Below are 24,934 nucleotides of genomic sequence, written 5' to 3'. Positions count from 1 at the left end.
AGGAGTTTTGTCCCTGTCTGTGAAAATGAATTTGGGTGTCATTACCAGCTCTTTTATTGTGTGAAAGATGGATGTTGGAACTTTCTGTAGCACTATTTTTAATATTTAATATGTTGACATTAAAAAAAAAAAAATATATATTGCGAGGAGCTTATATTGCTCAGTGTTTTCATTTTCGTTTGCTTGACAAAGAAAGAGAAAACCAATGATTGATCAAGTGTGGCATGGAGTGACAACAAAAAAAAAACTAAAAAAAGGCAGAATTTTTTTTACTGCAATGTTTGTTTTTAAAGTATTTTGCAAGCTTGTTGGCATATCTTTATTAACTACTGTTTGTCAGGGATAATATTTAAATGAATGCTGCATGAATATACACACATGAAGCGTGTCAACCATCTAAGCATGCAGGCACGCACATCTTTGCACTGACAGCAAAGAGTGCAAGTCATGCCAGGTACGACATTAAGCCTCGAATAGCTTCGTATTCAACACGCTTCAACTGCAGAAATAGACGAAGGACGACACGTGCCACAAACGGTAAGCTACTGACGCATTTGCAATCAGATGCAGCCGGCTGCGTCCATCCAACGATTCGTGCAATTTATTTTACACTTGAATAACGCTCTAGGATGCTGTGTGCAACTACTTGGATTCGTTTCTCTAACTATAAGTAGTATAGTCTGTGAAATGTGCATTGTCGTTTCTGATGGGACTGCCTTGCCCCGTGCTCCTGTGAGCAGAGAGAGATTTTTTGTCTGTGCGTCTCCCTCCAGGTCCAGCATGACAAAGGCCTATGACTTCAACTGGCAACGGACCATCCCTGACGCACTGCTCAAGGGATGCATCTTTGACCGCTGGGAGGAGGTGACGATTGCTATCCCTACTTTTTACATCCGAGGTGCTCGATTGTTTTGTGCGAAATGGCGCACCTGTGAAATATGATGCGGCTGTAACAACATTCTAATTACTTATTGATCCTTTGTAAAAACACCCCCAATTTTTGCCAAGTTTTCGTTTCTCTCTTTCAGTAAGGCTTGTCTAGTTTATTTAAGCCAAAATAAACTGTGCAGTCTGGGTGTATGGTTAGATTTTTGTTGAGTTGCGATATGAGAAGGTGCGTATGCCCAGATACAAGTTTCTATGCCTGCAATCCAACTCCTCCTTGGGCAAGAGCCACTTTATTCCATAAGAACAGAAACAAGTGCGCTAAAAAGGAGCGATGACTCTGCATACATGAGCCATAATGTGATGTCTTTCTTCTGTGTTCCTTACCACCTTCAGTTTGTTTATGGGTGTGCCATTGCATTTATTTTGTTTCGTTGAGAATTGAGTTCTGCCTCGTGTGATGGATGCTCGTTTCATCTGAGGTGCTCGTTTTCTTCCTCTAGGAAAAAGAACAAGTGGTGTATGAGCCCGGCGCCTTGTTTCGTGTGGATGAATATGGCTTCTTCATCTACTGGAACAGTGAGGGCAGGGTGAGCGTGTCACTCATTTCTGTGCATATAGTCAAGATTTTCCGCTGTTACAGAATGACAAAGCTCACCTGTAAATAAAACATTCAAATTACACGGATTAACAGAGAAATTCGGAGCCCATTTGGAATATCAGTATTTGTGTGGAAATCAGAGGCAGGCTGTTTTGAGGTGGATAACTTTTTCTTCAGAATCCTCAAAGAAAATTCAAAAATTCAAAACCACACCTCTTGAAAAAGGTTGAAGTTTCTTGCTCTCCTTGAGGCACCTGAAGAAAAAAATCAACAACCTCAAAATGTTTTGCTTTTGATTTTTACATAGATCCTGATACTCTGTTCAAGCTAGGTTCTCTATTATTCTACTGTTACGTGGATAAATATTAAAAAAAAATTATCTATACCTGTTTTCACCCCAAGAAAAAAGAAAGTTTTGCTCGATGTTCATACGCCGATCGAAGTAGTTCTTACAAGATTTGGTTGTTGGAGGCAGAAGCGATGCTTTTGGTGTTTGAAGCGTGTATGTCTTAATAAGGTAACTTACTTAATTCTCAGCAAAACAGAGGGAAACTAGTAATGCTCTGCAAGAAGCCATACTTTATTTTACTACAGTTCTTGAGGTGAAAGTAAGCATAGTACCACACACAATCTCAGAGTTCATGGCACACATTTCTGTAAATAATCCATTCGGTAGCCCTCATAGACAAAGGCTTGTACATGGATGCATGCCAGGAGTCTGCTTGAATTAACGAGCAAAATTCTTTGCTTCTTCCTGCAGGACGGTCAGGTACTGGAGCTGTCACAGGTGAACGACATCAGAGCTGGTGGCATTCCCAAGGTGCGTGCAGTCATCTCTTCTATGTAGGCATGCTACTCGAGATGCACTCTTGAGGCAGACTGGTATTTACACATCTTACATGCTCGTCTGAATGTGCATAACATATTTAGACCTTACACTGATATAAAAGAAAGACAATACTAATGTCTGTGAAAGAGAATACTAGTACAGTCGAATATATTTTAATTTAATATCAAATATTTTTTTCAAGTCTCTCTACCGTGCACTATGCCTAAACAAAAATTCAGCTGAACTCATGAAGGTTGTTTCTAACATTCCAAGGTTGTTTCCAACCTTCCACTCATCCACTTCTAAGCTCAGATTATTTTAATATAACTGTATGTAAACAACAGATTTCTTACACTTATCCCAATTGAGGGGATTTATCAATCCGCTTGCTATGTGCAAATATTTCTTCTATTTCAAATTGTACAAAAAAAAAGAAAAAAAAAGGCATGAATGATGAATGCGTGCTGTCAAAAGATCATTGTCTAACATGCATGCCTTTGCATAATCGCATTCGGTTAGTCCTGTTGAGTGCGCTTCTCGCCGAGCACCTGTGCACTGCCGGGAATCAATACCTGCGGATCCCGCGAACTCCACAGGTATTGCTTCCCCGCAATGCACAGGTGCTCGCCGAGAAGCGCACTCAACGGGGCTAACTTGCCAAGATGAACACTTCGAGAAGTATGAATATCACAGTTCACCTCAAAACAAATATCGAATAGCGCAATATACGGAACAACTATTTGAAAATTGTAATATGTATGCAGCACTAATAAAAAGTGAATTCAGAAAAGTGCATCACAAAGTATGGATGGAGAGAGCTAGTAGCATACTTCATTTTGTCCTTGTATTGTTTTATGATTTTTATTTTGGCTTTGTCTTGGCCTGTTGGATCAAGGGCTATCTTGACTTGAATTCAGGTAAAAACACGTACAGTTTGGGCTTGTTGGTGCCCGTGAGCAAGCGGTAGTAGAGGAAAAGTGACCTTGTACCGGTAGAGGCAGGGGTTCAGCCTAGTGTCTGCATGACGGCTTGTGCAGGACGTCCGCCTGCTGGCCGAGCTGAGCAGCAAGAACCGCTATGGGCTGGACGAGGTGTCCCTCACCATCTGCTCGGGCACCGACATGGTCAACATCAACTACACCCACGTCGTCTGCCCAGACCCGGACACCGCAAAGGTCAGGGCCCAGTGGATGTCTGACTGTAGAGCTGCCCTGGGACAGTGTGTGTTCCATGCACCACGTGGCTTGTTTCCACTTCGTGGTTGGAACATGTTCGATCCAAAACGTGATTTGTGTCAGCCATGCCGAGAACATGCTGTAGTACCACGGACATGATATCTATACTGTATGGGTGATGTTCACTGGGTGCCATATTTGAGCGCACAGTGTTCACAGTGCATGCTCAGGATGAGTCCCAACTTGCCTTGTGAGAACTTCAATACTGATGGTGTGGAGTGCCTGTTGTGGAATATGTGAGGAAGCTCGTTATAAGCTTGCACTTAGCAGCAACGTAACCAGTTATGCTGCCAGGGAATATATCCCACGTTAACTCAAACTCGGTTATCTCAAAATGTCGATGAAGTCGAAACATTTCCTTCTCATATAATGATAGGCACAATCCATTTACTCGTCGCATATCTCGATAAGCTTTCAGGACCGACCTTGGATATCTCAAAATCTTAGCGTCAACAGGCAGGACACAGCAAACATTGAACTGGTGACCTAAACATTGATTGATGAAAAAACAGCAATCCAAAAACACGCCTAAGAATGAATAAAACTTGTGTATAATTGTGCGCGCGTGCGACTAGCAAAAAAAAAAGACCTATGTCATGAGAGCGGCAACGTGCAGAGCAGCGTGCGCCTCAAGAATGTTTGTTGTCTTTCTTTTTTTTCTCCTCACTAAGGCTTGGTGCCACTGTCTCTCTCCCTCGTGCTCAATGTTATCTTCACTCATCATCTTTTTCTTGCATTATTTTCTTGTAGGTTCTTTTTTTTTTGTATTCTTTCTAGTTTTGCTGTCTCATCTTATGAGTTGCTTGTTGGTAGTTTCGTTGCAGTCATTTTGCTCTCTCCACAGCGCCGTGCGGCACCGTGTTTGTGTTTAGTCAATTGGCGCAGTTGTTGAAGGGGTTCCATTCACACAATGTGCGATCGGTGCAATGAAAATTCGGTACCTTGTTTATCTCAAAACTCTGCATATCTCGAATTTTTTCTAGTTTTTATGACTTCGAGTTGACGAGGGTTTACTGTACCACCCAAGCTAGCAGAAACGGGATGAATGATACCGGCTGTACCCTTTATGAAGGGCGGTGGCTTGTGCCACCTAGCTTAAAAACGAAAAGAAAACATAATTCCTTTTTATTTTATCCTTTGTGGGGGCACACGGTTGCCCGGTACCCAAAATACCGCGGCCATCATTCGGCCGCAAGGTGGCGGCAAGCAGCCGGCCACGCGCGCGTCGTGCCGCTCGCCTATATTAGGCGAGACAGGAGCGGCGCGAAGGTGGTCGGCCGATTTCCGCCGAGCTGAAGTAATCATGTTAGTATTGTGATTGTCTTTGTCTTATTAAATGTAGTTTCTTGTTGTTGAAACCGTTGGCTCCAAGTTATTCCTCCGGGTCGGGTATGCAGCAAGGCAAACCGACCACACCTTTCAAGCCAGTTTCTTTTCCCTCTGCATTTTTGTAACTATCACTAGGCAGTGTGGGATATCTCCAGGATGACCTTTGGGGGATCAGGCAGTTTGGCCCAGTGTTACCAGTCTGTCGGGGAATTAGATTTGGTGAAATCCCTGTCAGTTTGACTTTATGGTTCGGATTCAGTGTTACGGGACTAATGAGGATTCCGTCAAATTACGGCAGAATCCTCTAGCAATCTGGCAACACTGGACTGTAATGACACCTGAATTGTTTTGTATCCTCTCACCTGGCACCGGAGAGTATGTCTGTGTGACCGTGATGACCGTACCTGCAGGTGTGGCAAGCTGGCCTGAGGAGCATCACCAACAACATCAAGGCAAACAACGTTTGCCCTGCCACTTGCCTCGAGAAGCAGTGAGTCACAATTCATTTTGAAATGTGTCACTCATGTCACAAAACCCGTGTGGGTTTTGTGCCACTGCAGAGCTTCCCAGCAAACAGAAAAACATAAAATATGTTTATGCAAGCATGAAGGAATGTTTTTCCACGTACTAGCGGCAACAACTCTGAAAAAATGAGTGCATTGCTTAACACAACTTCCAATCAGAAAAGATAAACATGCTATATGAATAGTAGAGTATATATCCATCAGTTTTATATGTTGGTTATTTTCTGTTACTGTCGCGCCCGTTTATAACGAAGTCACTTGTAACGAAATAGCGGCTATAGCAAAGCAATCACAATTTCCCATTCCCATTTGCACTTTTTTTAATGTATTTGTGCCTGTTTTAGCAAAGTAAATTGATCAATTTTGATAATTTTTAAATTATCAGAAATATAAATTTTGTGATAATTTTAATATTATCAAGTTCGAAAAGAGTTTATTAAGTCACAAACTGCCACACTTTGCTGCCGTGACCGAGCAGCCACCCAGAACGGGCTGCAGACGATGCTGGAAACATCCTCTGCATCGTCGTCTGCTTCCCATTCCTTATCTAGGAAACGGCTTTCTCACATTGCATACGGAGAGGCTGTTGTGACATGCCAATAGGGGCGTTCAGAGTGCTAGCGACAATGTGCCGATACGGTGACAACAGAGAAAGCTTAGGTCTAAGAGAGGGAGCAACTCCAACCATGGAGAGCATTTTCAATTTAATGGCGGATGCCTTCTGGGCAGATTGGCGGGAGTGCCCCTACATTTGTTGTCTTGTAACCAGTGTGGCGAAGAATCCGAACGGAGAGGCGGACACATTTGCAGACAGTGAACGCTTTTGACTCCTTGCAGGCTACAGGTCGTTTTGGAAACATGGCCCACAAACCACGTGACCCCAATAGAGCAGTTGCCCCCTCTTTTAAATATAAGCTCTCTATAGCGACGAAACACGAACTTAGTGCGTACTCAATACTTTGTGAGCTTCTTTGTTTGCTTCGTGTTCCGTGTTGGCGTCGCTAGCGCTCTCTGCACAAAAGTCTAGCTTTGCTTAAGCACCGATTCGGCGACTCGTTGCCACTCAACAATGGCGAGTCACGTCTCCGCCAGCACCGCGACGGGGAAGACGAAGGCAATCTCCTTGAACAAAAGCATGCCGCCATCCTCAACGAAGTGCGCATGAACATAAAAAATGCCGTCCACCGCAGGCGTCCTCGACGGCGGCTGTCGCAGCTGTCAACATGGTTCGTACATAGCTCACAGGATCTTCTTTCGATCGGAGCTTCTCACATTTGTGAAGAAGCGGCTCCTTGCAGATGGCGCATGCAGGGAATCCTCGACCGCTTTTTGCAGGCACAATAAACATGTGCCCGTGACAGCTCGTATTATCTTTTTGTTTTGTTTTGCGTGTTACTTTTATGGACTCGAGATATAATGAAGAAGCTGATACTATAGCAAAGTGATTTCAGATTCCCATTGACTTTGTTGTAACCGGTCTTGGCAGTAGTTTAAATGGTAATTGCTTGTCTTAGAAATTTCCTTGTTCTTGACAAAGGCGGAAAGAGAGGGAATAAAATAAATGAAGGTTGTGGAGAGAGTGGCAGCAATAAAAATGTCTCCTTTATGTCCGAACTTTTGCATTACAAAATGACCATTGTCTGCTTTTCTTTAGCTGGATCAAGTTGGGGTTTCTAGTTGAGCCTGAGGGAAAGCTTCCAGTACGAAGGTTAGTCTCTTCACTCTACTGTTGACTTGTGGTTATTTTCTGTGCCTGAATGTGACCTCCCCACTTGCCACGAAATAGGAAGTGTTGCCACAACGGCAAACCCAAAGAAACTAGAGTCTGCAGCCATATTGGCCGTATATCCGAAACACTGTGTTAACAAGTTGATGGAACTGCTAAGAACTTGAGTTGGTTTGCATGCTAGCCAAAAAAAGAAACTTTTTGCTTCACCATTGCAATCCTCTGTTAAGCATTTTTACTGTCTTCGTGGGCTCTCGAAGTTCATAAACGGTTCAACGCGGTATAAGGTTGCGTGCACGTCACTACACTGTTTTCTTATATACCCTGCCCCTCCGTTCCCACAGAATAGCCCAAACATTTGCCTCTGGCAAAACGGAGAAGTTGGTCTACCAGTGCATAGCTGACGTGGGCCTGCCAGGTGGAAAGGTGAGCGCAGTTATTCATTGTCTCAGTTTAATGAATGCCCTGTTCTCGTTTCCAGTCATTGCTTTACGTATTGTGTACTAGTCTGGTCATTGATTTAGCCTAACTGCACTTAATTAAACTCATTAGGATGGTGAGGCCAGCCTAACCACTTTAGGCAACGTCTGTGCCCTTCCCTAACGCTTACAGCTTTCAGAAGGGCTTCTCTCCATTTGGGGCAGTTGTGCGGGCTGTCCCAAAAAAAAACATTTACAGGATCTTTTTTTACATAGAAAATAAACTATGCATTGCCGAACGCCCATTCTTCGCCCAAATGTAGCACTAGTGGTCCAAGCCAGTTGCCAAAGTTTCAAAAACGAACCATTATTTCATTATAAAGTAATAAGTGATTTTCTGCAATTTTCTATGGGACAATGGCAGCCGACGGAGCCCTCGAGCACATGGAACTAAATGGCGGCAGTTACCAAAAACGGGTCCCATATTTTATTGAGATTTTCAGAAAATCACTACCGTAGAATATTGCGCATCCACCCATTTCACACAAAGCTCCCATTCCCAAATTTATAAGATCTGAGAAAATATTCACAGTACATTTATGTGTAAAATTGATGGCCGGACAAGCTCCCTTCTCATTTTTTTGCGATTATCTCCAGATTTCAAGTAGGCGCTTGTCCGGTATTTTACGGTATAACTAGGCACGTACAAGTAGTGGATTTTGAGTTCGAAGGGAATTCGAAGCAAATAGTGGTTTGGGCCAATTATGTTGACTATGTCAATTGACAATGTTATAAATGACCATTTCTCATTGTACGGACATCTGATCTCACGAATGCCGCAAAAATTTCATTCTAGCGAAATGAAGTTCCAGGGTCACCTCATAGATGGGGGGGCCAGCATACCAGTGTTTTCTCTCGTCCTAAGAGGTCTGAAGAGGTTTTAAGGCACAAAGTCCTAAGAAAATGCAAGTGTGTGAACGAGCCTTGATCTATAGACAATTTCAAGCTTACCCCCCCCCTGACTGTTACCTGGGTGTTTAAATGACGACTAATGTTGTAGCTTTACAATTAATAAATTGGTTTGTAATGCCGTGCAGCCGACATTGTGGCAGTGGTTTGAGCTAAGGACCAGCAAGAAGATATTTAATCTTTAGCACACAGATGGCTAAATTATCAATACATTTTCAATGGCAGATGGAGTTTGTGATATAAGTTTATTGAATTGTGTACCCAGCTTCTTTAGTAGTAATTTGAATTCTAGTGTTATTCAGAGGTCCTTTTCGAAATGTGTGCAGGCAGGTTACGTGGAGATAATGTGGCAAACATGATGCTTGCTTTGGGTTGTGCAAGTTTGTGTCATTTGTGGGAAATTTTGCAAAGCCACAACTGCCTTTTTGTTTTTTTTATCTATCTTAGAATGATGTGATTGAACCAAAGGAGTTTACACTGGAGAAGTTCCAAGAGCTGTACCAGCGAGTGTGCCCCCGAAACGACATCGAAGAGCTCTTCAACACCATGTGAGTTGAGGGAAAAACCCACTGCTGCATTGGTCTGTCAATGCTACTTGGTTTTGAAAACGAGCCTGGCAGTTGGTTATTACTATGCATTGGGGAAACAAGACCCATCATTCCTTTGCAAATTTGAATTTTCGATACAGACAGCCACATTCTCGATAATACCTAAGCACTCTGCTGCACAACAGGACAAAGGCCATCTGCACCTTGGTATAAAACAGTCTGTACTTGATGGCTGATTAAAAAAATGCACCTGAAAAAAGTGAATATAAAGTAATGCAAGAATCTTATAGCTTTGGATTCGGGCACCTTGCGTAATCGCTGCAATGTTGTTTTACTTGAGGTGGTTCAAAATTAAAATATTTCAATCGCACAGCCTCGCTACTCACATTTTTTAGCTCACTAGAACTATTTTGTCCACTTGCTTTTTGAATGACTTAACGAAATTGTTGAATTGCAGTGTAAACTGCAGAATGTTCTTTGTAACATGCACTTTGTGATCTTTGAGCAAAGTGAGGCTTGATTCTCCTTTAACCATGCTTGACACTGCTTTATCCTGGATGCAGTTAAACTGTAATATCATAGGTTGCTGGTGAGAGCACTGTCTTGGAGCTCAGCTTTTTTGTGCATTATATGCTTTTCTTATACACAAGACTCATTAATTGAAACTCAGGAAGCCACAAATTTTGTTTGCATTACCAGAGGTTTGAATTATCAAAAAGTAATCTAAATATGATGCAAGGTAAAATTATGATTTGTTATATGAATGGCTACACTTACTAAGGAGATAATTAATGATTTCATCTATACAGGCCAATTAATCATAAGCAGGCATGCCACACATGAAACATTGTTGAGCTGTATAACAAAGTTTATTCATCTCTCAAAAATGTTGTTTATCATGGACTATTTACTATTTAGACAGCGCATGACGCCTCAAAACAAAATTTGTTCATACTGAAAAAAATATGAGCGATGAAAACGGGCGCCGCGGCATGGCAGTCCCCATAGCAGCTTGCACGGACGCTGTGATGTGGACCTATGCCATGCCATAATGTCACAGCGTCTGCGCAAGTTGCTATGGAAACTGATGCACAGCACCCGTTTTTGTCGTGTCTCTCCTGCCTAAGCCCCATTGAGCACGCTTCTCACCCAGCACCGGCGCACCGCAGAGAAGCAACACCCGCGGGAGCAATCTCTGCGGGTGTTGTTTCTCCGCAGTGCACCGGTGCTCGAAAAGAAGCACACTCAACAGGGCTGCGAGAACAAAAGGTATGAATTACGCAAAAACGTCGTTCCAGTTAAGTGGCTTATAAATACATTGAAAGCATAGCGGGACAACACAAATTTTGAAATTTGTTTGAATTAACCAAAAGCATGAAGTATTTGAGTTTGAATTATTATTGCGAGCCTACTGCAGTAATCATACTTTTTGTGTGTGGGCACTACGCACAGGCAGTAATATTAAAAATCTGCTTGCTGGCATCATGTAATGAAAACATTTGACCAAAAATTTTTTTTTTGTTCTTTGTTTCTTAGAACGGAAGGAAAGACTGATTACATCACCCTGAAGCAGTTCATCTCATTTCTCAACGAGGTAAGAGAGACGCTGCTCAGCTATAGAACATGCGGAAATGGCGACGCGCGCTATCGCAACAGCCGTGACTCGATTACGTTCAGCCTGTTACTTCTATGCTTCCAAAACTGACAATACTTGCTATCAACCCAGAAGTTTCACAGAAACTGCAGGTTTATTGTGTGGCAGCATATTTCCCAGTGCGTGCCATTACCTATAACTAGGATTTTGTGTTTTCAGTGTATACCGATAAACCTGGCAGTAACCCTTTAGCTGCTCTCATAAAAACTGGAGAAAACCAAAAAACCTCAAATCGGAGCTGTCTTAAAAAAAAATTAAAAGCCAATCTTTCCAATAAGAAATCTTTGTTTACAGCTTTTCTTTTTGTTCACCTCAAATGCAGCCACACTGGACAGTATGAGGCTGCTTCTCTTTTTGGTGAACCAAACCCCTTATCTGATTTCCTTCTCATATTTGTACTGGGACGTTTTCAGGTCTTTGGGTTACCCGCGCATTCTTTGGGTCGGGGAATCCGACATTCGTGTCCTGTTTTCTTCAACATAAGCACCCCGGTGAATGGCAACTTTTTGTCCGACGCCAAATACAGATGCGGAAAAACAATGAATGTGTAGGAAAAATAAATGCCCCCCAAAAAAACACCCTCGAATTAAAAGAAAAAACCCCTCAGAAAACAAGGAACCCTACCTGTAACCGGCGTGCTTCTTTTCTCAGAACTCGCTCAGCGTGTGTACCACCACAAGCAATATAGGTATAGACACTCCGTTATGCTTTTTAGGCGAACCTGCCTGTCTCTAAGGATGCTCGGGTCCAAACAAGGGCTGGAATTCTCAGTTCAGATTCTGATTTCCAAACCATTTGATAAATTGAGAGACCGCAGCTCTAGCACGGTGCTCGGAGCTCATCTCCAACCGGTGTGTTTACCGCGTCTACAAAAGTGGTTCTTCGTTTTCCACTCGACATCATAAAAGGGCCGTGCCGTTGCCTGCCGTGATTCTGGCAGAGTCGCAGCAGCGTAGGTGGAGGTGGCAGACACCTGTTCTGTCGTTGTTCGCTCTCAGCTCGACGGTCCATGGAAGCTTCCGCAGCAAAGAGTTGGGGCGCCGCGACAACAGCGACCCTTAGGTGCGCTCACCTTTTTCACCAGCACTTTTATGATTAGCCACCAGGATTGCAACATCCAACAGTAGGACATGCCAGCGCCTGTGATGCAGTTCATTGCCACTTGCGGACCACTTCGACATATTAATGGGACAGGATTGCAAACTTACCGGTCGGAGATTCGTAGTCGTAGCAAAAGGCCAGATTGAGTGTCGTATGGGTTTCCCTTCGCAGAAGCAGCGTGACCCACGTCTCAATGAAATCCTGCACCCGTTCTACGACGAACGCCGGGTGCGCGAGATTGTGGGTGCGTACGAGACATCGCCGGAGCTGGTGAAGGAGGGGCGCCTGAGCCAGGGGGGCCTGGTGCGCTACCTCATGTCGGACGAGAATGCCCCGGTGTTCCTGGACCGGCTGGACATGTACATGGACATGGACCAGCCCCTGTCCCACTACTACATCAACTCCTCCCACAACACCTACCTGACGGGCAGGCAGTTCGGCGGAAAGTCCTCCGTCGAGATGTACCGACAGGTGCTCCTCGCTGGGTGCAGGTGCGATCCTCGATCACCCTATTACTACCAAATGTTTCTGCAAATATTTAAAAAAAAAAATGAAAGACGTTTACCACTTTTTGTAATGCCGAATTAGAGTGCAGCTCTTGGGGAGGAGGAAGGGAGGATATGGAGAGGAAGGTATACCCCTCCTCCTCCTCCATACTCTCTCCTCTGCTCCTTCCCCCCTCCCGCCTCTACTTCCCTCCTCCTCCTCCTCTCATTCTGCTCTCCTCCTCCTCCCTTCTTCCTCCCCCTTCCTCTCTCTTGGCATCGCTCGTGAAGGTCATGACCTTCACAAGTGACCTTTGTGACGTCACTCGCTACCCTCGAGACGTCACTCCTGACCCTCGAGACGTCACATGTGACGTCATTATGGGAAACGTCCCATAATGCAACACCACGGTTACGAGTGGCGTCACTCATCACCCTAGTAACCCTTGTGACGTCCCGTGTGACATTGTTATGGGAAACATCTCATAATGCAATGCGTAGTTATGCCGACAGCGACGGCGACGCCGCTCAAGCCGGAAACGGGCGCCTAAGAGCTGCATTCAAAATCCCTACAAATACAGTGGTTGCGAAAAGACAACTTTTAGGGAACAAACTACCAGCCATGGTGGACATCAGGATTGCAAATGCAAAAGCACACAAATTATCAAACTAATTAACTAAAATTTACTAAGTAATTTTTTAATTAGTGAAAATAAACATGGTTTCAATTATAGGCTTGCTGAGCATCATCAAAAACCCCTAAATCAGTCAATTTTAGGATGGCTTGAAGCATGTGGCAAGTATGGAGGTGCACTAAAATTAGCACTCATGCAGCAGGCGGGAGGCTGGTAAGGCAAAAAATGCAGATGATAAAAAATATATCAATTTCTTGGTTGTTTGTCACAAGGTGCGAAATAGTTTTGGGGCTCCTTTCGTGGCCATTGATGTTTTCCTATTTAGCGCTGATACTACAGAGAATTTCTGTATAGCTAAGTCAAGTTTTTTTGTTTTTTTTGAGAAATCATTACTAGATTAGTATCTTTACTCTGTTAGTGTCTCAAATGACTGGAATATGGTTATTGCAAGCATACTATTTCAACTTTTCTTCAGTATATCCATAACTTTACTATACCAGACTGTAGGGCGTTCTGCAGTACTACTAACATAACTGTAGGAAGTCGAAGTAGCTGAAACTAAACTTCTGTGTAATTCACTGTCACTGACTTTTCACTAGAAAAGAGGTGTATCTTCCAAATGCACTGCCTGTTAATACCCGTCCTACTCTGCATGGTGTGATTCTGCTCCTGTTTGTAATTCATCCTTGGTTAGCAATAATACACAATGTTTGGGGCAACTTGCAATTTCTTTTACAGCGATGACTTTTATGGCCTCTTCCCGCCACTGGAAATGACGTCCATTGTTGTAGTTGTTGATGTTGCAGTTGGCGATGTTGGGCGTTCGTTGCGATGTCGCAAATTTCTTAAAAAAGATTGCCTGCTTGAGTTGAACCTGGGTTCATTGTGTGCGGAGTAGAGACTTCACCACTGAGCTGCGCCGCATCGTTAATAACCCGCTCTATAATTTGGGTTTTTGTAGTACCCTATGCCCACTGCATGCACTCTCTAGAAACAAAAATAGCTGAAAACAAAATGCCGTCCTAGCACTGTCAATGCCAAGAGTTTGTGCCGTGAGACTCACAATGCTCTGGGGCAAAAAGGAAAGAAGCATTCAAAATAAAATGGTCAGATCTCTATTTTGTTTCAAACACTTTTGCTCACGCACCCCACAGTAACACTATGTGAACGTGACACCGAAGCCCATCATCATCGCCTTGACGTGTCGCGGCTATCGCTGTGACTGTACTGTAAATTAACACGACTGCATTATTTTAATTTTTTTTGCAGCTATTTGAATTGATTTGGAGCTTGTATGTGCCCATGTGTGTTTATGCTGTAAGGCTGGAGTGTTTTCCTCGAACTAGAAGTTTTCTCGAAAACATGCTTGCTGCCTGAAGGAATCCATCTGCAAGCCGTGCCCGTGTTTGCAGGTGTGTGGAGCTGGACTGCTGGGACGGAAAGGGGGAAGACGAAGAGCCTATCATCACTCATGGGAAGGCCATGTGCACTGACATCCTCTTCAAGGTGCCCACGAGGATGTGCATCTATTCGTTTCATGAAAGCACAATCACTACTCTAGCAAACATTCTTTAGCTAAGCACTTGCTTGCAGTCAGTGCCCTGAGGGTCCAGTTTGATGATGTGTAATTAATCTCTCAGTGCAGTGGAGTGTCATCAAGGGCAGCTTTGCAATGTCAACCTAAAATGCAAAAAACTTTTTTTTTTTTTTTTGTGGAGAAGTGTGGAAAATATACATTTATATATATTTAAACGAAGCAACTGCCTTTTTTTTCTTTTATCTTAAATGAACAATTTGCCAGTTTTCCTTGCATTTCCCCTAGGATTGAAATCCTGTCAACAAAGCTGCTGCTGTGGTGAAAGTGCTTAGTGGTATTTGGGGTCCACACTTAAGCGGTAAAATTTAGTTCAAGTCGTTGTCATGCTCGACTAAGACGGAAAAAAATGACAATGTTTGTGCTACCTGTGTTGCACATTTTATGGTGTAGATTGAAACAGTAGGCAGGTTTTTTTTTTGTTTTTTTTTTTTAATTTTTCTTGAGGTTTTTTGCACCAATATTGGTTCGTGTGGGGGATCTTTTGGGGGGATTGGGGGTTTCGGGTCTTGTTTGTGTTCAGGAGGAAGCAGTTTCAAGGAAATTGCAGAAATGCAGAGTGTGATACTTTTGAGGTTGGAAATTAATATGTAGCAGCTCTTTGGGCCAGCGGCACACTAGCACGTGCTGCGCAGGATACAATAGCGCCACGGAACTGTTGTTCCTCGACGAGAGAGCGGACAAACCTCTAAGTTGTCGTCCCAACATTTCAGGACGTCATCTACGCCATCAGAGACTGTGCATTTGTAACATCCGACTACCCCGTCATCCTTTCATTTGAGAACCATTGCTGGTGAGTCTTTCTAGCCCATACTCGTAGCGGCACGACGCTAGGCTAGGCGTGGTCGCCGACAGAATGAGAACCGCGGGGAGCGTTTTTCGAATGCCCGGCCTTCAGCACGTGCTACATGCCTTCCGCCGTGCTTTGGCTGCGCACTTGAGATGCACCAGACGCCGACGCATTGTCGAAGGTAGAAAGCTCGTGCTGGAGGCGGGGCATCCGAAGCTCCTCCCTGCCATTCTCACCTTGTGATCGGTGATCACAAGATGACAAATGAGCAGTGTCCTTCTCTATTTGTGTACGCTGTGGCTGTTCAGTTTTCTCAACCGGTGTTTTTGGTGTCCATTTTTCCAGCAAGAAGCAGCAATATAAGCTGGCCAAGTATTGTTCAGAAATCTTTGGTGACTTGCTTCTCACTGAACCACTGCCATCTTATCCGGTACCCTGTTTTTGACTTTCCTCTTTTTGGACTGCCACTTGGAAGTGAATGTGCCTGTCTTTTTTCTTTTTGTTTTTGCCCTTACTGGCTTTTGGTCATTTTAATTGCATGCTGTCTTGTTGGATGACAGATGCTATTGAGCCTTTTTGTTTTTCTTTGTGGCTCTTTTTTCTTGACTACTACTGTCTTTCTTAAGGAAACTTTTTTTTGTTGTCGGCAGTTTAGATTCCTCATTTGGCTGCAGGTGTGCATGCTTGATGTGATCTAGAACTGCTTTTTTCTATTGTGTGCATTTATTTTGAGTGTAGCTTCCTAACAGCACTCATCGTTTGAGTTTTGATGGGTTTAGATTTATACTTTAAAAAAAAAAAATAGGTAGTGAGAGGATTTTTTTCTTTACTTTTTACAACTTTTTGAATTAGTAGTAAGACTCATCATAAATTCTTCGTATTATGGCATCGGCTGCCTTGCTTCTTGAGCCTGAACAATTTATGTTTTATGTGAATGGTGTAGGTCGCTCATTTAACACTGTTTCTAGCTTCATAACTGTGAATGTGCTCTCACATTGATAGCAGCTATGTGGTCATGTTCCAAAGACTTTTTGGCCTTCACTTTTTTGGGTTATTTTGTTACTTGAATGTGCCTCAAGCCAGATCTAAACACAGAAGAACATCACTAATTGTATCCCACCATGTACCTTGAACAGAAAGCTATCTAGGGAAGGATAGATTATGAAGCTAGTACTGTGTAATTAATATGTAAGTATCGGGGCTTAACATCATTATGTTGTCCACTAGCTAGGCTTATGGAAGTCTAAATATGGCAAGAATGGTTTGTATGTTTTCGTCTGCCTCAGTAGTGTAGTGGACATCTTTGTCTTAGCTGAGATCGCTGGACATGCACGCATGTGTAGCTACTTTATGCTGTGTCGTAAATAGAATTGTTTATACTTTGTTTAGGGTTTATATTTTAATTAGTTACTTTGAGCAGAAATAGAAGCATTCTTCAAACATTTGGCATGTTTCGCAATTAGAAGATGAGAAGTTTTCGTATTATGTATCTGTTTCGTGTATAGCAAATGCTTTTGAACCTAGTCTAGCATTTATTGCATCCTGTTTAGTTGGATCATTCTTGTATATGTACCATTTTTGTGACTGGACAGTTAGTTCCCTTCTTGGCATGCACTCTCCGATATTGCTCTAGAAGTGTGACAGTGGCAAACCTGAATCGCTTTCATTGAGAGAACAGTTTAAAATTCTGGTTGCTAGTGCCGTCAGTAAACAAAATCTGCATGTCAGTCACACTTGTTTGTAGGGCATTCATTTTTTCTGTCCTTAATGAGCATATTAGACTGACTAAAATTATGGCTAATAATAGGAAGCCTTTTGATGGCTCACAATGGTAGCATTGACTGCAGTGCCGTTTTAACCTTACCAAACGTGCACACTGTTCTTGTGCTGTGCCATAGACTATTCTGCAACATTTAAATAAAGTTTGCACAGTACCACCTTCTCTCTGAAATCTTTATGGTTTAAAAGTCTTACACTTTGTGCCATGCCAAACGTTCTTGGCTGAAACATGCAAGCAGCAGGCTCTCTATATTGCCAGCACTCCAAAGCAGACTTTTCAAAACACTGGACACTCCATCCACAGTGTGAAAGGCGAGGGATCAAACCCTCGCCTTTAACACTGTATCTGGAAGTGTCTGCTATGCTGCGCTGTCGCCATGGAGCAGTCCTTGCCTTTGTGTCACAGCTAACGAAGTCCAGCATACTTCTTACTGCACATGCCATGTTGAGGCTTTAGTCGGACCGACTAATGGGATTGTCGGACATGCGTGCATGCACCGCCGCAGCTGGAGCCATGCGTCTCCCTGCCCACTCCCAACGAGCTGAAGAGAAAGATTCTCATCAAGAACAAGCGGCTCAAGCCAGAGGACGAGAAGCGTGAGTGCCGGTTGCCAGCCACGGCTCGGTCGAGCAAACCCTTACCACTTGGAAGACGAGGCCTTTCTCCCCCAAACGTCGTCACTGGTGGGTCCACGCAGAGCCGCCTAGCTCACGTCTGTTGCGGCATCTTACAACGAGCGTGGAGCTAGCATGTGACAACGGCAAAACACGTTCGTCTGCGGCTTTGCGGCGACTCTCGTCGAGCTTTAGCGGGTTTGCCTGTTGGGGCGGGTCGCGGTATCCACTGATGATGATGTCACGCGCAGGCCTTGTCTTCTATGTGGTTCTGAGTAAACACAGTGATTCACGACATGCACTTTCGCTTTGCAGGAGAGCTTGAGCTGTGGAAGAAAGGGCAGCTCCAGAACGACGACGACGAAGAGGAAAAAGAGGACGCCTCCGTCACCATCCTGGCGCCCACCGAGGAAGGAGAAGGGGGTGAGTGTTTCCCGCAACCTCTCCCTTCGTGGGACCCACAGCAACCTTGCTGCCCGGTTCAACCCTGCTGGCTCATCGTTGTTTCCAGCCTTTTCTCAAGACCTGGAAAACCTTTCTTTTTTTGGTGGAAGGTTGGAAGCCTTACAAGGTTTTCGAATCAGGGGGGTATTTAAATCCTGGGTCATCCCAAAAGATAGCCTAGTCCCCTACGGAGGCCGAACGATTGAAAACGAAAGAGTGGGAGACCTTTAGATGTGTGACCCAAGAAAGGCAGAGAAAAATTGTTCGACCTAGATATGCTGGTCATACTCATACTTATAGATACATGAGCTAGCCTGGTTCATATCCCAAGTGTCATACTCCCTGAAAGACAAGTGAAGTTTGTGTATTCCATTACTTTCTACATTGTCAGAGGAACAGACCATTGTTATCAGGACACGTGTGGCCTACTTCATTGCACAACCCTCCTGATACTCGGATAACATGGTTTTCAGGGCCAGGCTATCTCTCTGTGCTTTTGTTAAAAAGAGAAAGCTGAACAAAAAACAACCGCATCTCCACGTAGTGAATGATGTTGATTTGGGCGAAGCTCCGGTGGTGCTTGTCTGTGTAGGTAGTGAGCCGCAGCATGCCGACCCTTTCGTTCCTTTTTATCCATGTCAGAAAGAGAATGTGTGGTATGGAACGGGGTTATATACGCATTTGAGCATTTGACCGCAGCTTGACATGGATGAAAACGAACGAAAGGCTCGGCATGCTGCGGCTCAGCGTCTACGCAGGCAAGCACCACCAGAGCTTCGCCCCAGTCAACATCATTCACCATGTGGAGATGCGGTTGTTGTTTTTTTTTTCCCTACACGAGCACGTGCTCACGTCCTCGTGAGCACGAGCACTCGACACCGAACATCGGACGGACATATGGATATGGCTAGCCCCTAAGGAGCTTCGCCCCTAAAAATGGAGTGGGCAAACATTCCCTAGTAGCTGTCTTGGTCAGGAAATGTGGGACAGCCATTGGTGTGGCTAGGTTGCGTAGAGGAGTCTCGTAAATGCTAAAAAGAGTTGGTATATACTACCTCTTGGCTGCCTTCAGTACTCTAGAGAAGTATTTTGGTATAGTTTCCACAGGGTGTAGTTTTTATCTTCTTTTTTTTTTTTCGGTCCTTGCCACCTGCATTTACCGAGGCGTTTCTACATATTATACCCACCCACTTGGATGACCGACGTTGGTGACATAGTTAAGCACACTTTTGATAATTCCTCTAATGCATCCAACTTTAGTCCGACATCTGGCTGCTGTTGGTTTAGTTCATCAAGGTGTGACATGATGTGCCTTCTGCCAGTAAATCTCTTTTTGTGCCTGTGAATGGGCACCTAGCCTTGTTTCAACAGTAGGCAGGTGAATAAGATTCTCTTCTTTATGCTAGGCCGGAAACATCCTGCACCTTGGTGAAACTTGCTTTTTAAGTTACTGTAGGGACTACGAACTGTTACGAACAGCTCTGTTAAGGCGTTTTTTAGCTTCACCTATGTTTTTGAGTAGTATGTTAAGAAGTCTTTTATTCTATAAGTCTGCTTTCTGTTGCGTGTCTCTCAGTGTTTTCTAAAGAGCCCGTACCAGAGCACATTTTTTTCCAAATGCAATCTTCTTTTCTTTTTTTTTGCAAATGCCTTTTTGTAATAGACGGTAAGCGTATGTTGTTGGAATGTGGTTCTTCACCGAGGACTTGCAACCTCCTTGTAACGCCCTGGCCCAACTTTCAGAAATGCTCGACCCAAATTCGCCCACGCAGGAAATGCCAGGATCCAAAAGTGAGGCTCCAGTGGTTTTTCATCACCTTCACCCTCCGTGTGGTCCTCGTGCTAGGCACCGATAGCCGAGTGTTGTCCGCCTCTTCCCTGTGCTCCGCTTCTTCTCTTCCTCTCTCTCTCTTGCTGTTGCTCTCTCTCTCTCTCGCTGGAATTCGTGTCGTGGCTTGTCCTTCTCGGTGTCTGCCCCCGTGTCCCTTTTCTCGCCGCCGAGCCGCTCGTCGGTTCCGTGCACAGTCCCGAAGCTTTGTCTCGTCCGCCGCTTCTTGTCTCTTTCTGCCTCATTGGCTGCTTCGTGTGGGGGCGGGGTCTGGCCAGTTCCTCCTTCTCCTCCTCCTCCTCGCCTCCGAGGGCTTGCAGTAACTCTCCTCTCTTCCCCAGGCTCTTTCAGGTGCGGCCGAGATTCCGTCGGCAGCTGCGACGGCGCCTCGGCTGCCGTCTCGAATCCCCCTCGCGTTAATTAAAGGACTCGGTCGTTGAGATTCCACCCAAAAGACGTAAGCCTGTGACTGTCGTGTGCTGCGTCTGCCTCTCCTCGCGCACACCGGACGGTCGGCTGATTGGATGGACCCCCGCGGGTTTCCCGCGTCTCCTGGGACCGTCGTCGGTTCCCTCAGCTAGGATTAACTCTGGGGCGACGGGATTAACCTTCACGCTTTCTCTAATTGGAGGAGATCACTTCTCCGATTGCAGTGGGTAGTCTGGGAGCTTGTAACAAATGACCACAAACAAACTGAATCGGGCGTTTTGCGGGTAGTAGTAATACTATGTTCGTTTGTCAAACCCCGCATCGTGCTCTCTTTTAAAGCAGAATGCTGTTATGGGCTGGTTTCTAGTAAGTTTATAGCGTCACGAAGGGTTGTAGCGAAAATGTGATAACACGGGCGTATAATGATCACACAGTTGGTGCCACTATAGGTAACGTGGTCACCTGACATGATGTCACGGTGTCACGTGACCATGTAACTTGAGATCACGGGGTCACGTCGCGTCGTGACGTCACAGTGACAATTGACCACGTGACCTGACGTTGCAATGTTACGTGGCTATGTAACTTGATGTCGCAGTCTCAAGTGACATCGGTTAATCTGGTGATACTGCGATGTGTGCTGATGTCGTATGACATCACAGTGTCACTGACATCACGACGTGATCATGGGGTTGATGTCATGTGACCACCGTCCACTAAATTTAGCGGGAAAATATTGTGTCTCACTAGCCCCTCAAGGCTGCATTCTACTTAGCTTTGACTTTAGATGTAGGATCAAGGTAATATATTTTTTTTATGGGGGGTGTTCGAATGGTCTCGTCTATGATTAGCAAAATACTTGAGAGCCTACTTTTTTAGCTGTTTCTTTCTTTAATATAAATTTAGAGAAAGAGCCTGCTGCTTGAGGGCAAGCTCATGTGCCTAGTCCATGTAGGACTCGAGAAAGGCCCGGACACGATGAAAGAATACTCGCCTTTTTCTCGCTCTGTGTTCTGCTTCTGTAATCTGAGCTCCATTTCTCACTTTCATGGCAAAGCTGCAATCCTAAGCACATCTTTTTTCTAATCTTTCACTTTCACGTTGCACATAGATTTGCTGTGAACGCTCCTTTGTGTAGATATTACGTGCTGCTTTTTCATTACATATCTGTCTTGTTAGTGGCTTAGTCGCTCACGATAGAAACCTCTTCAAATGTGTTGTCTCTTGTCCACTTTTGTCATGTATTGGATTAAGTGTAACGGGGGTGCAGAGGGAAGAAACATTTTAACAAATTTATAGGGATCCTAATTGTGCATTTGAATCAAGTTTTATTTTTACTGGGGAAAGGCAGTGCTGCTATAAAACTAGAACTTTGGATTTATTGTACTGGAAATCTGCGGTCCAAAAAGCATGGCAAGAAGCACGGAATAAAGCTCAGTATGTCTTCTAATATGTCTTGTTGAGAAGGGACTGCATAAATAGAACTCAGATCATCTTGGCACCATTCCTTCTTAAGAAACAAAAATAAAATAAAAAGATCATGTGCCAGAGATGAAAATGTCACAAACAAGCTAGAGCTTCTGTATACAGCTTGTTTCTTTGGAGAAGTCGTAAAAACTGACACAAAGAAACGGAAGGAGTCTTTCCCCTGCCTTCCCCAGGACTTCTGTTGTGCCTACACTGTCAAAGCATTGTAGAAGGCACTAATCTTAATTTACAATGGAGAGACACCCTTTGCCAATTTAAATTTGCAGGTGACCATAGAACCATATCATTTATTTCTACATCATATGATGCACTCCAGAAAATTCTGATTACTCAGTAGGACCATGTAGCCCATGTAATGCATGAAACATTTCTGAGCACCACCCTGTAATCACTGTCTACCATTCCTTTGCATGAAAGGAAAACCCTGAAAAGAGAAAAGGAGTCTTAAGTTTTTGTACTTTAAACTCAGCGCACACAAAAAACACTTCTGTTAGCACAGCATTCTGGTGCGGCAGATGCATGCCGCCGATCTGAACTCAGCCTTCTGGTCGACACCTTGGCACATTTAGGCCAAAGCCGGCGGACCAATGCTAAAGCAAAGCCTGTGCTTTTCCCAGGCACGATAAGATGAAATTGTAATTGTACCATTCAGTGACAGTACTACAAATACAATGGGTTTGCCATTTTGTCGTAGCTATCGGTCCAAGTACCAAGGGTGAAACCTTGCAGACGATAGAATTCAGGTTGCTGGCGTGCATTGAAGATTAGTAAGGAGAAAGGGAGTGTGTTGGTGAATGTAGAAGACGACAAAAGACGCACAAAAAAAAAAAAAACCCACAAATTTTTCAAGTAGCAAGAACCGATTTATTGATGCCCATCATAATTAGACAGACATTCCCAAATGTCTGTACCATGAAGGCCTGCAGTTCGTCCTTACCGCAAGCCTTCATGGTACAGACGACTTGTCCTTCTGCGGTGCTGCGGCTTTCCCGAGCTAAAATAAATATCACTATATCACTACCAAAATGATCCGTCCAATTGTGGTAGGCATCTTTAAATTCGTTGTTGCTGGTTGAAAGATTTATGGCTACCAGTTTTCCGCTCCTTCGTGCTTTATTTACTCTTCGAAATCGCGGTTGTGGCCTCGACGGGTGAACGGGGTCTCGTCTGACGCCCTTCCCCGTGCCGTGGCTCTTTCAGAGAAGAAGGTAAGCAGCCCAAGGGACGGGCGCGGCTGGAGTACGCGCTACTCGACGCTGACCCGGAGCGCGGACGGCGCCGTCCAGGTGGAAGCGCAGCTGGAGGAGCAGCTGGCCATGGCCCACTACCAGTACACGGGGGCCACAGTACACGTACATCCGTTCCTCTCGTCCCTCGTCAACTACGCCCAGCCGGTCAAGTTCCAGGGCTTTGACGTGGCCGAGGAACGCAGCGTGCACTTCAACATGTCCTCCTTCGCCGAGACATCTGCCCTGGGATACCTCAAGTCGCAGGCAATCGAATTTGTCAAGTATCCTTGATGTAGAAAATTCTAATTAACTGGGACAGTTATGGGTCATGATGTGCGATTGCATTCACAATGCTTATGGGACTGAAGCCCCCCCCTCCTAAAATGAAGCTTAACTTATATAGTGTTTCATTTCATTTCATTTCTTTTTTTTTCTTAAGAGCTTTTGTGTGAGGGCATTACATAAGGAGGGTGCCATGCGAGAAATTACTCAATGAAATTTTGGAAATGCAACAGAAGAACAGAAATTACGCATACTACCACAAGCAAAAACTGAAAAGTAGCAACGCTGGAAACCTAATCAGTAGAGCAAAAATGCTAGATGATGGAGCTTTTAAAAATCACAGGGTCAGTGATTAACACGGGAGATTCTGGAAGACCGTTCCAGTCCTCAATTGTTAGTGGAAGGAATGATTTGTTAAAGGCGTTACTGAAACCGGATATGCGTTTAAAATTGCAGGAGTTTTTGAGGTGACGAGATGACCATGTGGGATTAACCAGGAATGAACTTCTAACGGTGGGATGACAATGATAAAGCTTTTGGAGTAAGCAAAAGCGTGTTTACCTTGCGGCGTGCCTCAAGCGCAGATAGATTTAAGCTTATTTTCATTGAAGAGACACTAGCTGTATAATCATAGTTGGTGGAGATGTAGTGGGCCACTCGGTTTTGAACTGCTTCAAGTTGAGTGATTAAATAATTTTGGTGAGGATTCCAGATTGTGCCAGCCTATTCTATTTTTGATTGAATAAAAGTTTTCTAGGCAAGCTTCCTAAGTTTTGGAGGGGAGCACTCAGGCAACGCCAGATGTTGCTAAGGGTCCTTGCTGCGTTAGAAGGAATGGTGTTAATATGGCTAATCCATGTCAGATGAGTAGTTAGTTTGACACAGAGATATTTGTACTCATCGACTTTCTCAGTATTCTTGTCATCTAGCATGTAGTGAAAGGATTGCACACATGTTTGAATTTTGTAATAGTAGTTTTGAACAATTCAATACTCGCTTCTAGATTAACTGTAATATTCACACTAAAAGTGCCAAAAGACAGGAACAGAGTAAATTCTTGCCCTCTTTTTTGACACTTTTAGTGTGCAATGAACCGAAAAGCCCAACTCGCCATTTTGTTGCAATACTTGCTACAACTGGAAACAGTGCACAAATAACAAAGACGAGGAAGGTGTAGGCAGGACAAGCACTGGACTTCAACTGAATATTTAAGTATTCAGTTTAATATTTTTAAATATTCAGTTGAAGTCCAGCACTTGTTCTGTCTACACCTTCCTTATCTTTGTTATTTTTGCACTGTTTGCGGTTGTATGGGGAATCGGCTCGCCTGCATCGCCACTTTGATGCAAAATTTGTATTTTCTAAGCGTTAAGTGCACTTCATATCGAGCACCGGTCCACTGCAGAGAAGTGACACTCGCAGAGCTCGCTTTCGCGGGTGTTGCTTCTCCTCGAAGCACTAGTGCTCAGAAAGAAGTGCACTCAATGGGGCTAACCTTCCGTGATCAGCACCTTGA

The 24,934-nt window shown here is 44.2% G+C and overlaps 1 protein-coding gene across 2 annotated transcripts in view; it reads left to right on the top strand.

Annotated features, from left to right (window-relative positions):
- Positions 1–24,934, top strand: part of LOC8025439 (1-phosphatidylinositol 4,5-bisphosphate phosphodiesterase) — a 61,557-nt gene that overhangs the window by 5,317 nt on the left and 31,306 nt on the right. Inside the window, exons 3-20 of one of the 2 annotated variants that reach the window (XM_029979208.4) lie at positions 774–864; positions 1,389–1,475; positions 2,247–2,306; positions 3,353–3,490; positions 5,290–5,369; positions 7,058–7,111; positions 7,474–7,555; positions 8,965–9,065; positions 10,602–10,659; positions 11,992–12,311; positions 14,353–14,446; positions 15,248–15,327; positions 15,670–15,754; positions 17,610–17,700; positions 18,034–18,141; positions 19,906–19,953; positions 23,108–23,115; positions 23,194–23,417. In XM_029979208.4, the coding sequence (XP_029835068.1) occupies positions 781–864; positions 1,389–1,475; positions 2,247–2,306; positions 3,353–3,490; positions 5,290–5,369; positions 7,058–7,111; positions 7,474–7,555; positions 8,965–9,065; positions 10,602–10,659; positions 11,992–12,311; positions 14,353–14,446; positions 15,248–15,327; positions 15,670–15,754; positions 17,610–17,700; positions 18,034–18,141; positions 19,906–19,953; positions 23,108–23,115; positions 23,194–23,417 (1,802 nt within the window). In that variant the 5' untranslated portion in view covers positions 774–780. Of the gene's footprint in view, positions 1–773; positions 865–1,388; positions 1,476–2,246; positions 2,307–3,352; positions 3,491–5,289; positions 5,370–7,057; positions 7,112–7,473; positions 7,556–8,964; positions 9,066–10,601; positions 10,660–11,991; positions 12,312–14,352; positions 14,447–15,247; positions 15,328–15,669; positions 15,755–17,609; positions 17,701–18,033; positions 18,142–19,905; positions 19,954–23,107; positions 23,418–24,934 lie in introns of both variants that reach the window. The other variant, XM_040501140.2, reaches the window with a different exon arrangement.

Source organism: Ixodes scapularis, unplaced genomic scaffold, assembly GCF_016920785.2.
Source record: "Ixodes scapularis isolate PalLabHiFi unplaced genomic scaffold, ASM1692078v2 PGA_scaffold10__122_contigs__length_95168666, whole genome shotgun sequence".
NCBI classification, from domain to species: Eukaryota; Metazoa; Arthropoda; class Arachnida; order Ixodida; family Ixodidae; genus Ixodes; species Ixodes scapularis.
The sequence above is the reverse complement of the archived record's forward strand: the minus strand, read 5'-3'. Positions and strand labels throughout refer to the sequence as shown.